This window comes from Phacochoerus africanus, chromosome 2 (assembly GCF_016906955.1).
Source record: "Phacochoerus africanus isolate WHEZ1 chromosome 2, ROS_Pafr_v1, whole genome shotgun sequence".
In the NCBI taxonomy this organism is placed as follows: Eukaryota; Metazoa; Chordata; class Mammalia; order Artiodactyla; family Suidae; genus Phacochoerus; species Phacochoerus africanus.
The window spans coordinates 89,747,240-89,761,163 of NC_062545.1; the positions used below are offsets into that span (position 1 = coordinate 89,747,240).

Sequence of the window (13,924 nt, forward strand, 5' to 3'; positions counted from 1 at the left end):
TGGCTAAACTATTATCAGTCTATCCTGCTTGACTGTTTTTCTTTGTATTTTCTCACATTCCTGATTAAATTGATTCTTTGACTATGGTTTTTCTATAGACAAAAGGAAAGAGGAGGACATGAGTCGGGCTCCACTCTGAGAAGGTCTCATAGGGTCCTGCTTGGTTGCAAGAAGCCAGTCCTTTCTGAGAACATTCCTTCCCCACTCAACATCTTCTTCTCTCTCCCCACAAATGGGGTGGAGAAGGAGCACCCATTTTGGTTCTGGGTGCAATGAAGGGCACAGCCCTGATGGACTCCTGCCTCTTCACTCCCTAACACCTGCCAGGCATGAAGAGCTCAGGACCACACTTGCTCACAGGTTGACCCCACTTGCTCACAGGGTCATCCCCCTGGACACAAAAGAGACCACTCCCCTTCTCTCTTCTACCCCTCCCTTCAACTTCAGTTCTGCTCCTGCCCTCTCACCAAGCTGCACCTGCCCTCAGCAAAATTTCTCCGGCTATCACCTACAGACTTATTTCTTCCTCTTTTTTTCAGTGCAGTTGGGTGGTAGAAGGGCTCCATACCTGTGTAGCATATGAATATAGAATAGAATAGAACATAGAAGACAGCAACCTTGATTTCTTGTCCTGGTTTCCCAAGGTCCTAATCTTTTGCTTCTGACAGCAAATGCAAGGGCTAAGCCTGATGTTTGCAGCAGGAAGAAAAAGAACGCAACTGCTCTAATTCTTGGAGAGAAGGGAGTCCAGTTTTTCATCCTCAGCAGGGAGTGGCATTGCTGAAGGATGCCAGGGTTGGAGGTAAGGAAAGCTCTCAGGGTCTCTGAGTTGTCAAAGCATCAGAGAGAAATGCTGCAGCATCCATGCTCTTCATCACTCATCACCAGTCTGTATGCTAACTATCGTGAGAGTTTATTTGTCTGTATTTCTTTAAAGAACATCACTGGAATTTTTCTTAATGTTGACAGTCCTCTTTTCTGTCATTTATTGCCACACGCCTGCACTGGGGTTGTCACTGTGAAAGCTCATTACAAAGCATATGTAGGGAGAGAGATGGGAAAGCAAGATAAAGAAGCTCTTGTGATTGCCACTTAATTGTGCAGAAAACAGTGTGCATAAAATCCCTTGCAATGTTCTGAAACAGCATTAAACAAGGTGTTCAGTATACCCTGGGCAATTTGCATGGCATGTTCAGGTATGTCAAGCACGATGTATATTTTGTTGCCCTTGCTCTTTAGAGAAAAAAATTCAGGCAAATAATTCAGCATTTGCACTAATGAAGGGGGTGGACAAGGATGTAACAGATCACAAACAAGCTCCACGTTTGCAAAAAGGCCACCACGGCACACGCTTTTTTGGTAAGATCTGGAAAACACGCACAAGATTAAAGTACTATTTTTGAAAACTTCCATCATTGATTTGGTCCTGAAGAGTTCTCCACTTTCTCACTGTGGTGTTCTGTTCTTCAAATGGAGATTTTTGTTCTGTAGGAATTCCAGTAACTTTTGTCTCCACTTCTGTTAATTCATTCATTAGGACATTGCAGCCTTTTCCCTTAGGAAAACATAATGGGTTTGCTAAGTGCTTATACCAGTGGCCAGTGGCCAGTGGCCGTTACTCTCAAAACAATGCTACCAAGAGAGCCCCAGTCTCTTCCTCCTGATGTCTGTTCTCATCACTATACACATACAGTAATCCTAGACGGTGAGCCTGCAGAGTTAGATGGTGAGAAAATATTCCTCTATAAGAGAGTCTGGCGAGCAATGGTCCAAACAGGTTGGTAAGGATCTGCTTAAATACATCACCAAGAAAGAGCCAGATTCATGGTCCAGGCTGAGCCCTGAACTGGAAACTTTATAAGCAGCCTATGACTAGAAGCCAACTTTGGGGTAGGAAGGGAAAATATTAACTCTTTGGTGATGCGAGGGCAGATGGTTTCCAGGGTGCAAGTCAACATCAAAGCCACACAGCTGCCATCCTAGACCCTAGGGTGGAAAAGACACTTTGACTGGTGGGTTAGCCTTCACATTAATGAATAGACATGTTTGAGCTATGCTTAGGCAATGTAATTTTAACACAGTAAAGGAAAGGTCAAATGCCCAGTATTTCAGAGCTGCCTCCCCACCCCTGGCCAGATTTGACTTTTTCTTAGGATAATGTATTGTTTGAATTCACTGTTTGAATCCAATGGTTGTTTCATTAATTCCCCTTTCTCTGCATCTGAACATTTCCAAACTTGTCATTACTCCCTTGGGTAATGAGATCTAGGTCCGCTCCAGGATGGAGTGGCTAAAGAAATTTAATTTAAACCCCAGTGTAAGTGTTCAGTGTCGACCACCTTCCTCAGCCTGCTAGAAGTTGCCTGCCCCAGGACACACTGTCCTCCTTCCTGCCACCCAAACATTGTCTGCCTATTTCGAGAATCTCGCTGTTCCATGGGAGTCCATCCCAATGAGCGCAGTCTTAGCCTTTCCTCAGATGGTCTGTTTTGCTGCAAAAGCACAAGCCTCGCCAACACCCTCATCAACAAATGTCAATATTCAACACATACAACCAGAGTCAAAGCGTGGAATATTGGCGTTGTATTTTGCAACATTCAGCTTTCATTATATTATGTGTTGAATAGCGACACCTTCTGGTGAAGAATTACAACAGCAGATATACTACACCGGGCTCTATAAGCACATTGCAAACATCAAAATAAAAAAAGGAAGGAAAAAAGAGGAGAGAAAACAGGGGGGAAATACTGGTGGCTTTGCATGTGGTGTCAGAGGAACCCTCCCCCACTCATATAGAACTTGCTTTGTTTTAGGAAGTAGGGCAAAGACAGATTCTTCAAAGAGTCTTACTGTAATCGAGAATAGAAAAATGGGTCAGTAGCTGGAAGGAAAATGGTATAAAGAAAGTTTTAAATAGAAGGAGAAGGAGTTCCCAATGTGGTGCAGTGGAAACGAATCTGACTAGGAACCATGAAATTGCGGGTTTGATCCCTGGCCTCGCTCAGTGGGTTAAGGATCCTGCATTGCTGTGCCTGTGGTGTAGGCCGACAGCTGTAGTTCTGATTGCACTGCTAGCCTGGGAACCTCCGTATGCTGCAGGTGCAGCCCTAAAAAGCAAATAAATGAATAATAGAGGAGAAAATAATCACATGTTTTTAGTCTGATATGAATGATCTGATCAGACTCTGAAAGACTGTCCTCGAGAAGTGAAAAGGCTGGTATCCAGTGCATAAGTAAAGGAACTCACCTTAAACAGGAGCACAGACCAGTCATCAAATAGTCACAAGAGAGAAAGCAGAGTATCTAAGCACAGGTGCAGCCAGTGAGTGGGCGCAGTGCTGGAAATTTGAAAAGTTATCTTCTGGATCCTCCTGTTTTCAATGAAATGTGAAGCAAGGTCATCAGCTGAGAATTTGAGTTGGCAAAAAGTGTGGGGAATCTGAGAAAAGATTTTTGCGGTTCTCAGAGAGAGAGAGAGAAATTCAATGGACCAGGGAAATGTAGTATGGTATTATTTAAGGATCATAAATTTCAAGTGAGTCTTAATGGTTGTTTTTCTCCAGTCACGTTCAGCTACAAGGATGCAGGTGAGGAGAAGGCAAAGAGTTAGATTTGACCCTGGTTATGGTTTCGCCTGTGAAGTGCAAAAACTGGGGGACAAGAAAGTAGAGGATGTGTCCTTCTAAAGAGCCAGGCAATATTAATACTCTTTTCTATTTATACCCATGTTTTTAATTAGCTCCACTAATTGTTTATTTACTCTGGGATAAATTGAAAGTCTGGGGATGCTGATTTTACTAAATCATACTTTGTATATAAACCATCTCTTTTCTGTTCCTCTGTTTTTCATTCACAAAGGAATTTTTAATTTGTCTTTTCACTTAAGATATTATCTTTAATAAGATGACTATATCCCAAGCCTCTGATATTAGACACTATAGAAAGGAGCAGAAATATAAATGGGAGGTTGCAATAATATATGGACAGGATATACAATGTTATTTTTCATGGTCTAATGGTTTTTAAAACAAATGTAACTGATACATATATTGCAAAAGACCCATTACTATGTCCACAGGAATTTTTCATTAATTCACCTAATGACTCTACTGTGCATCTGTTGTGTACAAAACACTGCTCTAGGCAAGCACCATGGTGTCTTGGTGAGAGGATAAGATTATAATACAGAGGTATTTACAGTCTAAATGCCTACAGTCCATGCATTTGCAAATTCAAAGTTATTTGCAGCTGGAAGGGAGGAACTCTTTACTTACAGCAAATTATCTTGCAAGGCAGGACAAAGCAAGCAAGCGCTGCACACGAGTTCCATGGCATCTGTTCACCTGGGTCACCTCTCTCTGCTATACATGTACCGAAACAGAGCTGGCACCTGGTGAATGCTGCTAATCAGTAAATGCAAGACAGATATGAGCCAGACTGGAGGAGCAGGAGGGGGTGATGACTGCATTCTGAAATGTGGAATCTGAGAAAGCTCAGGAGAGAAAGAGCACAAGATTGGAAGTGGGCCCTTGAAGGAAAAGTAGGAGCCCAGCAAAGAAGAAAGAGATGAGCCCTCCACCCTGAAGTAACAGACTAGCAGGGAGACGCACCCGCAGCACAGAATCGCAGGTGGACTTTGGGTCATGTGCAGTCTAGTCCATAGCCTTGAAAGCAGTACCCCAAAAGAGCATATTAGAAAAGCAGAGTCATACCAGGAAATGATCTGCACAGGTATCAGATGAAAACCCTTATTGCACGCTTACACCATGCCCAATACTGCAGCTCATTTAATATCACAGATCTCTGTTAAGAGAGGTGCGAAGTCCCCATTTTTCAGGTAAGGAACTTCAAACACAGAGAGGTCAAGTACATCCAACTTACACAACTGGTCAGTCACAGAGCCAGTATCCTGCGTACCAGTGGTACTGTTAAAACTTTTTGAATAGTTCTGTAACATATGACTTGCATAGCTACCACGTTTTTCTTTAACAAATAATGAATACATTTAACTTATAAAGTTAGGCACCATGAATATTAGCTGTTCCTCCTCTGTATTTAGAAACTCTAAATAGTCAAATACATTAATTTCCACATTTGTCTTTTCCTCATTTACTGATATGACTATTTGCAAAAACTATGGGCTTAAGGATTGTTTTTCCTAATGATTAATCTACAATATAACTCAATTGCATTTAACATTATCCAAATTAATAATATATTTAACCAAATTTTTTCAAGAGTTTCAGTCTTGGACTCAAAAATGTAGGGGTGTTTTGTTTTTTTTAAATCAATTTGCCTTCCCTTTGTAACTTTGAACTTCACCCATAGGTGGTTGTTCATGTCAGCCAATTTACCATCATACAAGTTATACTTAGGTTTTGTCATTACCTTAGAGAAATATTTTCTGCCTCAAAAATTTCTCCAATCATCTACTAAATTTGCTCCCTTTTTATGGCAGGTCTTTTAACTATCAATTCATTCTCATTAAACTTTTACCTATACTCTTTCAAAATGCTTATATAAACTAAAAATATCAACTCATGTAAACACATCCAGAGAATCAGAGTTCAGTTCAATATCAACATTACAGTTTAAGCAGCACCAGAGGACAGCATATAATGTGATCTAATTGTTTACCCAAAGAGTGCTTACATTAGTTCCAATAAATATCAACTCTTTTTACCTCATTGACATCCCATGCTTCAATTCTGTAAAAAAAATTTTTTTTGCTTATTTTGTGGAAATCCTTGGGAAAGACACAGACATAGTTCATGTGGTAACCCTAAGTCCCTCTTCTCAGAGATGTTGCTCACATCTCTTCAAGAGATGCCAGAGGTGGGGGTGGGGAGGCGGGGTTGGGAGCAGGTGCAGAAGAAAAAGATTCTGGTCTCTGCTCAAGTGACAGTGTTACCACAAGAGTTTCCCTGTCATTAGCCTTATGTGATTAATGGGAACACAGCTAAGGGGTCTGATACTCATGTGATATAAGAAACCAGGGAAAGGTAGAGGATGTTTAACCTAAAGAAGAGAACTGCCTAATGCAGAAAAAAAATGCAAGGCTCTGTTTGTGCAAGTATCTGTAGCTCGGTCTTTGCTGTACCAGAGGGCAGATAAAAGACCGATATATGGAAGATACTGAAAAACAATTTTCAACTCAAAGGAAAGAATAAACTAAGTGGAGAAATTCAAAAATGGAACAAGGTGTTTCCTAGAGGAGGGAGGCAGCCATTTGCAGAATATTTGGCTTAGATCTCCTCCTGCAAAGAGATCTTAAAAACTGGGTGACTATGTAATTTATATTCCAAACAAGAACTCACTTGAGGATGAAAAGAGAGCAGCAATAAGCCAGAATATCCCAAGCAAACTGAGTCTCACATCCCCCTAGTTCATCCTCATTGATGGCCACTAGCTGTATGTACTTGTGGACACATGGAGATTAGTAAAAGATTGACCTTGGAAGGGGTGAGGGGACAGGTAGGATCTCATGGGGATGCTGAGAAACAGGGAAATCTGTGACCTCTCACCCACCTCCCCCCTTTGGGCAGGAGGGAGTCCAAAGCCAATGAATCTAGCAGGATCCATGTGAGTGATCCTGGATGTAAGCAAAGTGTTAAAAGCTGAAGGGATCCAACTGGGGAAAATTCCAGAATGGGGGCATCGCCCCCTGAGCCAAGGTGAAGGAAATGCTATTCCCAAAGCAGTTGTTCTGTTATGTTCTACCAGAACATAATGAAATAGTAAGAACTAGACCAACCCCATAGGCTGAACGACTGTGGAGGTGGCAGAGTAGGGAGCAGGGCCAGCCTAATAGCAGGGCCCCCACATTGTAGGCAGGAGCTGTGAGCATGGAGGTGTGCTGACAGGTGGGGGGTGGGGGGCACAGGCTCCCTAAGGAGAATCTGAGCCCACCACGTCAGATTGGCCCAGATTTATCCAATGGTGCACAGAACCATTCTTAGTCACAATTGAAATACGATTACAAAACTTTAATTTTACCAGGCTGAAATCTCTTAAGTGTTTGAAAGAGTTACTAAAAATTACCATGCCTAAACTAAAAGTCCCATTTTACCAACTGCTGTGGCCACTAATGGCTATACATTCAGCTCCTACACCCCTCAGGCATTTTTGCCTCCATGCAAATGGGTGCCTTCCACTTTGCCACGCAGCCCACCTGCCTCAGTGACAACTGACCCCTCCTCCATTAGAAAGAGCCGCTCAGGATAATCCCAGTCCCCACCCGGAGACCACTCAGCTCAAGCCAGTAGCTGGCGTTTCCCTTGGCAACGGGTATTGGTCCAAGCACGTGGCATGGGTCAGCCATACTGTAGGGAAAAGCCATTTTTAAACACGCACAAGGACAAGGGTGTTTAATTTAGTGGAAGCCAGCTTAAGGACCAAGTCACTGCATGAGGAGACTGAGCAAAGAGAAGGAGAGAGCAGCGGAAAAGCAGAGCCAGCACTCCATCTCATCAGGCATTTCTTACCTTCGGCTTTCCTTTCTGCACAATATTCACTTCCTGATTCTTGAAGCCAGTGTGAGGTGGGTTATCTTGACTCTTCAGCTGAAGGTGTCTTTACAGATCCACACAACACTGGTTCCCAAATCGGTGTGCATATTAGAATCACCCAGAGAACTTCAGGAGTGGCTGGTGCTTGTGTTCCAATCAGATGTTACAATAGACTGCGCTGGGGTGTGTCTGGGTGAGCAAATTCATCTCTCAGCACCTTCCTTTCTGGAAATTCCTAAGAGTGTGTCACTGCTCAAGACCAGCGGAATATTCTGAGCCTCCTTGAAATGACAGAGGACCTGTGTTCCCACCCAGACTCTGTTCCCCTACCTCCCCCCCCCAATGAAGGAGGGGTTTTTATGCTTTGCCTCAAAGTTTGAGTTGCTCCAGGGCTACCTGCTTGAATTTCTGCTTGACCCCAGAAATGTCTAGTACCACATTTCAGAAGATAGGGGTTGGAGAGACTTCTTTAGGAAAATAGGAAGGGAATCTCTCTAAACCATGTGCTTGTGGTCTCAAGGGGCTATAATGCATGGTCCCAACTGTTTATCAGTAATTCCTTTCTTAAATGGTAAAATGGCTAAAAGGAAAGTGATGTAATGGGATAGAGGAATGGAGATCTGACCACACTTAGCATGCTCTGACATCGCTAAGCTTCAGTGGCATCCTGGGTGGTAAACTGAGAAAAATAATTTCTGTTCCATCTATACAGCAGAGCTTTTTTAAAAATTATAGTCGATTTACAACATGGTGCCAGTTTCTGCTGTACTGCAAAGTGACCCAGTCATACACATATATACATTCCCTTTCTTATATTATCTCCCATCATGGTCTATCCCAAGAGATTGGATATAGTTCCCTCTGCTGTACAGTAGGACCTCATTGCTTATCCATTTATGTAATAGTTTGCATCTACTAGCCCCAAACTCCTGGTCCATCCCACTCTCTCCCCCTGCCCTTGGCAACTACAAGTCTGTTCTCTTTGTCTATGAGTCTATATAGAGAAAGGGATATGAGATAATACAGATGGAAAAATAAAAATTAAAAAAGTGCTCAGTGGAGTTCCCACTGTTGCACAGTGGGTTAAGATTCTGGCATTGCTGCAGCTGTGGCATAGGTAACAACTGCAGCTCAGATTCGATCCCTGGCCTAGGAACTTCCATATACCTTGGGTGCAGCTATTTTTAAAAAGTATTCAGTGAATATGCTATTTTTATGAGAGGTCTACAAAGTTAAAAACAAAATCCAGACCTAAACCTAACAGACACCCCAGTGCCAGCAGGATGAATGGCTCAGGGAGATAAATCCTCCGCCAACTCCCACTCTTTTGTACCCTCTTCATCCCTCCCCTCACCATCCCACATAAAATATCCGGCTTGCTTTACAAATGAAACTCTAAGGCATACCTTGCCCCAAATCGCTTTCAACCAGATTGCTACCCCCAGAGCCCTGCTCGCACAGAAATCCTAGGGCTGCCTCTAATAGGCAGGCAGGTTGTTTTGTTGCATTTTTCCCCCAGGTTTTTAGAAGCACTTCACTTCCTCATCAAGAGTACACCTCTGGGTACCACAATGCTCTCTCATTCCCCTCTTGAATTATAATGTCTATCAAAAGAGTCATCTCTCGGGAGGCTTGAGTGCTAAGTGGAGAGTAATTTTTAGAGAGATGTGTGGGAAATGGTTTCAATATTTGGCAGTTCCTAAAGGCAAGGTGATTCGAGACTTTGCTTTAAAAAAAAAATCCCCTTGATCAGCTCATTCTGCTATTCCCTGATTTCTGAAAATGCCTTGTCACTGAAATGATGTATCTGGCAGCTGCACCAAAGTAGAACTTTTGTAAACCAGGAGATCCTAATTTTCAGGTTTTTCCATCCACTTACCATATGTTTCATCTATAGCACACAAATGTATATATTCACTAGGAAATCAATCTCTTTTTAATTGAAGTATGGTTGATTTACAATGTTTCAGGTATACAGTGAAGTGATTCAGTTATATATATTCTCTATACATATATGTACATAGAGAAAGAGAGAATATATATACTTTTTAAAATTCTTTTCTAAGTTATAATAAGATATTAAATACACTTCCCTGTGCTATACAGTAGGTCCTTGTTGTTTAATCTATTTTATATATAATAGTGTGTATCATTTAACCCCAAATTCCCAATTTATCCCTCCCCTCCCCCAGTTCCCCCTTTTGGTCTCCATAAGTCTGTTTCTAGTTTTTAAATAAATTCACTTGTATCATTTTTAAGATTCCAGACACAAGTGATATCATACAATATTTGTCTTTGTCTGGCTTACTTCATTTAGTATGATAATCTCTAGGTCCATCCATAGCATGATTTCATTCTTTTTGATGGCTGAGCAATATTACCAGGAAATCAATCTTTCTTTTACAGATGTCTCCATTAAAATATACGGCTCTGAGACTAAAGACATAGACAATGCCCCAAGAAGTGAAACAACCGAAAGTACTGCAAAAATGTACAAAGTGTCAACCATGAGACGAGTATTCAATTTGGCAAAGCATCGAACAAAAAGATCAGTCTTTTTCCCAACTGGGGTTAAAGTCTGTCCGCAGGAATCCATGAAACAGATTTTAGCCAGTCTTCAAGCTTATTATAGATTGAGAGGTAAGGAAAAAGTGCAGGCTGTCCAGCCCCTCCCTCTTTTCATCCCTTCCCTTTCCACCATCCCGAGGTTGTCTGCAGCACCAAACTTCCAGAGTCTCACATTGAGTTATGAGAGTTGCAAAAATCAGCCAACTGATCTAAGAGTTATGAATAACAAACATTTGAAAGTATGGTAAATCTGTCCTCTTATGTTTTAAGAATCATGTTGTATGCGACACAGAACCATTAGGGCATTTAACAAATCACCAGCAAGCTTTGGTCTCTGGGTTTTACCTCATTGTTTTATTTTTCCCAGAGTCCAATATTGAATTCTAACATTTTTCTTATGAAGCAAGAAGCACAGGATGATTGCAATGTCAGGAACCTTTGCAAGTTGATTTATGACTTGAGATTTCACTTTTCAAAAACCACATTACAATCTGGATCCTCCTTCTTTTCTTGATAAATTTCAGTTGTTCATTGTTCATGCAGCAACATTGACACGGAAGCTGGGAGAATAAACCAAGAGGCACATCCAAGGGCAGAGGAGGCACAAATTAGCAATGGTCACCAAGATATAATGCAGGGCATTCACACGATTTATAACACTATTGCTGTGGTTTCCAGCAGAATTAGAATGCAGTTTTTACCCCAAAACCGCATTGCAGGACTCTTACAGCATTCTTGGAAATTATGATGGAGTTCAATCACACCACAGCCATCAGTGGCTGTCCCTGTCATTCACTTATCATGAATTGGGGGAAAAAAAAATCCCATGGCTGCTTCTTTAAAAGAAAGAAAAGAATCTTTGGTGGTTGCTATTAAATTCCCCAGGTAGTTCCAATTAATGCAAAGTAGCCTGTCTGGCTTAATCCTAAACTCAATTCACCTTCCATGTAAAATTTGAGTAGGTTTAATGATTTCTATCTTGATGACAATAGATGTTTGCTTCCATTCTAAAAAACACAGTCACCTTGCTCTATGTCAAGCCTACTGACTAGATCAAGCTGGTTCAATTCCAGCCTGTGATATGTTGCACATTTGACAGCTGAAAACCATTTCACAACACTGACACCCAACCAAGGTCTTAGGTACTTACATCTATAAGATGTGCAAAGGTTGCATTAATCCAGGGCATTCTTTTGGGGTTTGGGAAGCATCATTAACTAATGCTATCAAAAATATCATGCCCTGTGTTCCTCATAGGTCTCATTTTATGTGGAAGTAGAGATACTAGCTTTCTGAAAGAAGCCACACCCATAGAGAAATAACAAGTACTGGATCAGAGTTAGAAGGAGGACTCTAATTATAGAAAATCAAGTGCATTAATATTCTGAGGTCCTGGAACACCACCCCTGCATAGCAATTTCTCGGTAAATGCTGTCAATGGATGCAGGAGGCAAAGAGGTCATCGGGGATGCAAAGAAAAGACAGTGCCACATGTAAAGTGTTCACTTTGGATGTGCCTACATGTTGATCAGACAGTGACACTAGTAAATTTCATGTTATTTGTTAATGGGTAGAAGTGTAAATATACAGCAATATATGAATCACATTGTATAGGAACACAGCTATTGTTAACTATTTTCATGTAACTTCCAATTCTTTATGACATTCACAAAGACATTCATTTCATTGCAGGTATTTGTAGAATAGACTGTTTATTGCTGCAACCAAAATTTTAGCTCTGAATTTTCTTCTTGGATCTTTATTACTGATTAGGTCTGCCTCTTTCATTCTTGGATGAAACTGTTTTTTCTCCCCACAGCAATGACAGCCCATTATCTTTATGGCTGCCTCTGGGTGATATGAAATTTTACTATTCAACAGCATGGGTTTCTTAAGTCTAACAAATTGGTTCACCAAGAAACTAGAAATAACGCCCAGCTATTGACAGAGTAACCTACTGATTGTTCTCAGAGCTGGTTTTACGAAGTTATCTCTTGACATCTTTCAAATTCAGGGGGAACAGTTCCCACATTCCTCAAATCCAATGGAATATTGAGCTATTTCTCTTCTCAAAGCTGAAAGCAACACAATGCAAATGTTCTGAGCTTCATGGTAGAATTATAAACAGGTTCATCAGAAAGCACAGACACAGTTTCCATTGTGGCTAGCATCCACGAAAACACAGATTCAATCCCTGGCCTCGCTCAGTGGGTTAAGGATCTGGCATTGCCATGAGCTGTGGTGTAGGTCGCAGACACAGCTTGGATCCCGTGTAGCTGTAGCTATGGAGTGGGCCAGCAGCTACAGCTCAGATTCCAGCCCTGGACTGGGAACCTGCCTCTGTCACGGATGCAGCCCTAAAAAAAATTTTTTTAAAAGATAAGAGATGCAAGGGTAAAGGTGGTTGGTTTGGGTAAGTTTCCCCAGCAGAACCATGTGCCCCACCCAAACTCCCCCCTTTGTGACTGCCTTCCTTCAGAGTCCTTCATGGGTCTTTTGAGAATTCACCTCTCCCCATGTCTCTCTCTCTCCACCCCTGCCTCCCTCTCTCCCCTCTCTCTCTTTCTCCCAACCCCAGTATTAAAAGCTAAATCTTTCTTTCACATTAACACGTGACCTAAAGAAAGTTAAGGAATGAAGGAAGTCCTAGTTCTTGCTATTCAAAGCCCTGTCCACAGACCAGTAACATCGCCTCATCTGGAAACTTATTAGAAATGCAGATACTCAGGCCCCACCTCAGACCTGCCTCATAATCTGCATTTTAATAAGGCATCTAGGTCATCCAGCTCCTTTGCCAGTTGCCCTTTCTTTCACCTCAGGGACACTGAATGCTCTTGTCCCCATTAAAACCTACTTTTCACAAGAGTTCTGAGAGAACTTCTCCCTGAAGCACAAAGGTCTGAAGCTGCTTGAAGAATTATTTCCCTGTAGTTTATAGTTAAAATATTAGGATGAAACAAGGACCAGAATCTGTTCTTTAGCCTATTTTTGAGGGTCAGGGTTTTGTAGTGACTTCTCTGATGTCATTTTTTTTTTTTTTTTGGCCTCCTGGAAGTTCAGAACAAAGCAGGAGGTACAGAATCCTTCTGTAATAAGGAGAACAGGTGCACCAACCCATGACTCCCATCCTTCCTGACAGAGCATCAAATAAAAACTTTGAAAGTTGAGGCATCAAAAGAGCTCAGGGCTGGGAAGTCTGAAAACCTCTGTAAATCTGGGTTTTTCTAACCTTGTGATTTTTTATTCTTCTGCACTACTCGTCTCCTGATCTCCTGGCAAGGTTTGGCACAATGGTTTTGGAGAAATCCAACACCTTTTCTCCCCAGTCTTCCCACAGTTGCTTGAAATCTGACCGCAGCACCTCAACCTTTCTGCTGAATGTCTCTCCCTAGGCTGTTTGATAATATAGGAAGAACCACAGGGGACACACATCCCCAACAAGGAAAACTCGATGGCACAATTGAGAGAGTGGGCACTGCACAAACCTCTGGCTCTGTGGGTTCTCTTCATGTTGCTGCTGGTAAATGACCTGAGCTTCTGTGGCTCTGCAATTCTCTTTGCCTCCTAAAATTGAAAGAGAAGAGAAATTCAGACCTGGGCCAAGTGGAGAGTGAGGAAGGTAAAGCATAGGAGTAAGGGCCTCCAAACTGGACCTCTTGCACCATGTTCCTCCCCACAACCTACAGCCCTTTCTGTCCAAGGCAGTCAAAGGGTTGCTTAAGAAAGTCAGATGGTGTCAGCTTTGGCTCCAAAGAACCACCCACTTACTCCCCAGTGCTCTACGTAAAAGTCAACATGTTACAACTGCTTACAACCAATGTAATCTAACTTTTTCTCTAACTTAATCC

General features: G+C 41.9%; 1 protein-coding gene across 4 annotated transcripts in view; it reads left to right on the top strand.

Annotated features, from left to right (window-relative positions):
• IMPG1 (interphotoreceptor matrix proteoglycan 1) overlaps positions 1-13,924 on the top strand; it is a 148,860-nt gene that overhangs the window by 12,442 nt on the left and 122,494 nt on the right. For 2 of the 4 annotated variants that reach the window (XM_047763585.1, XM_047763592.1), the window contains exon 2: positions 9,915-10,148. The exons of the other annotated variants lie outside the window; for them this stretch is intronic. In XM_047763585.1, coding sequence (XP_047619541.1) covers positions 9,915-10,148 — 234 coding nt within the window. The remainder of the gene's footprint in view (positions 1-9,914; positions 10,149-13,924) is intronic. 4 annotated transcript variants of the gene reach the window in all.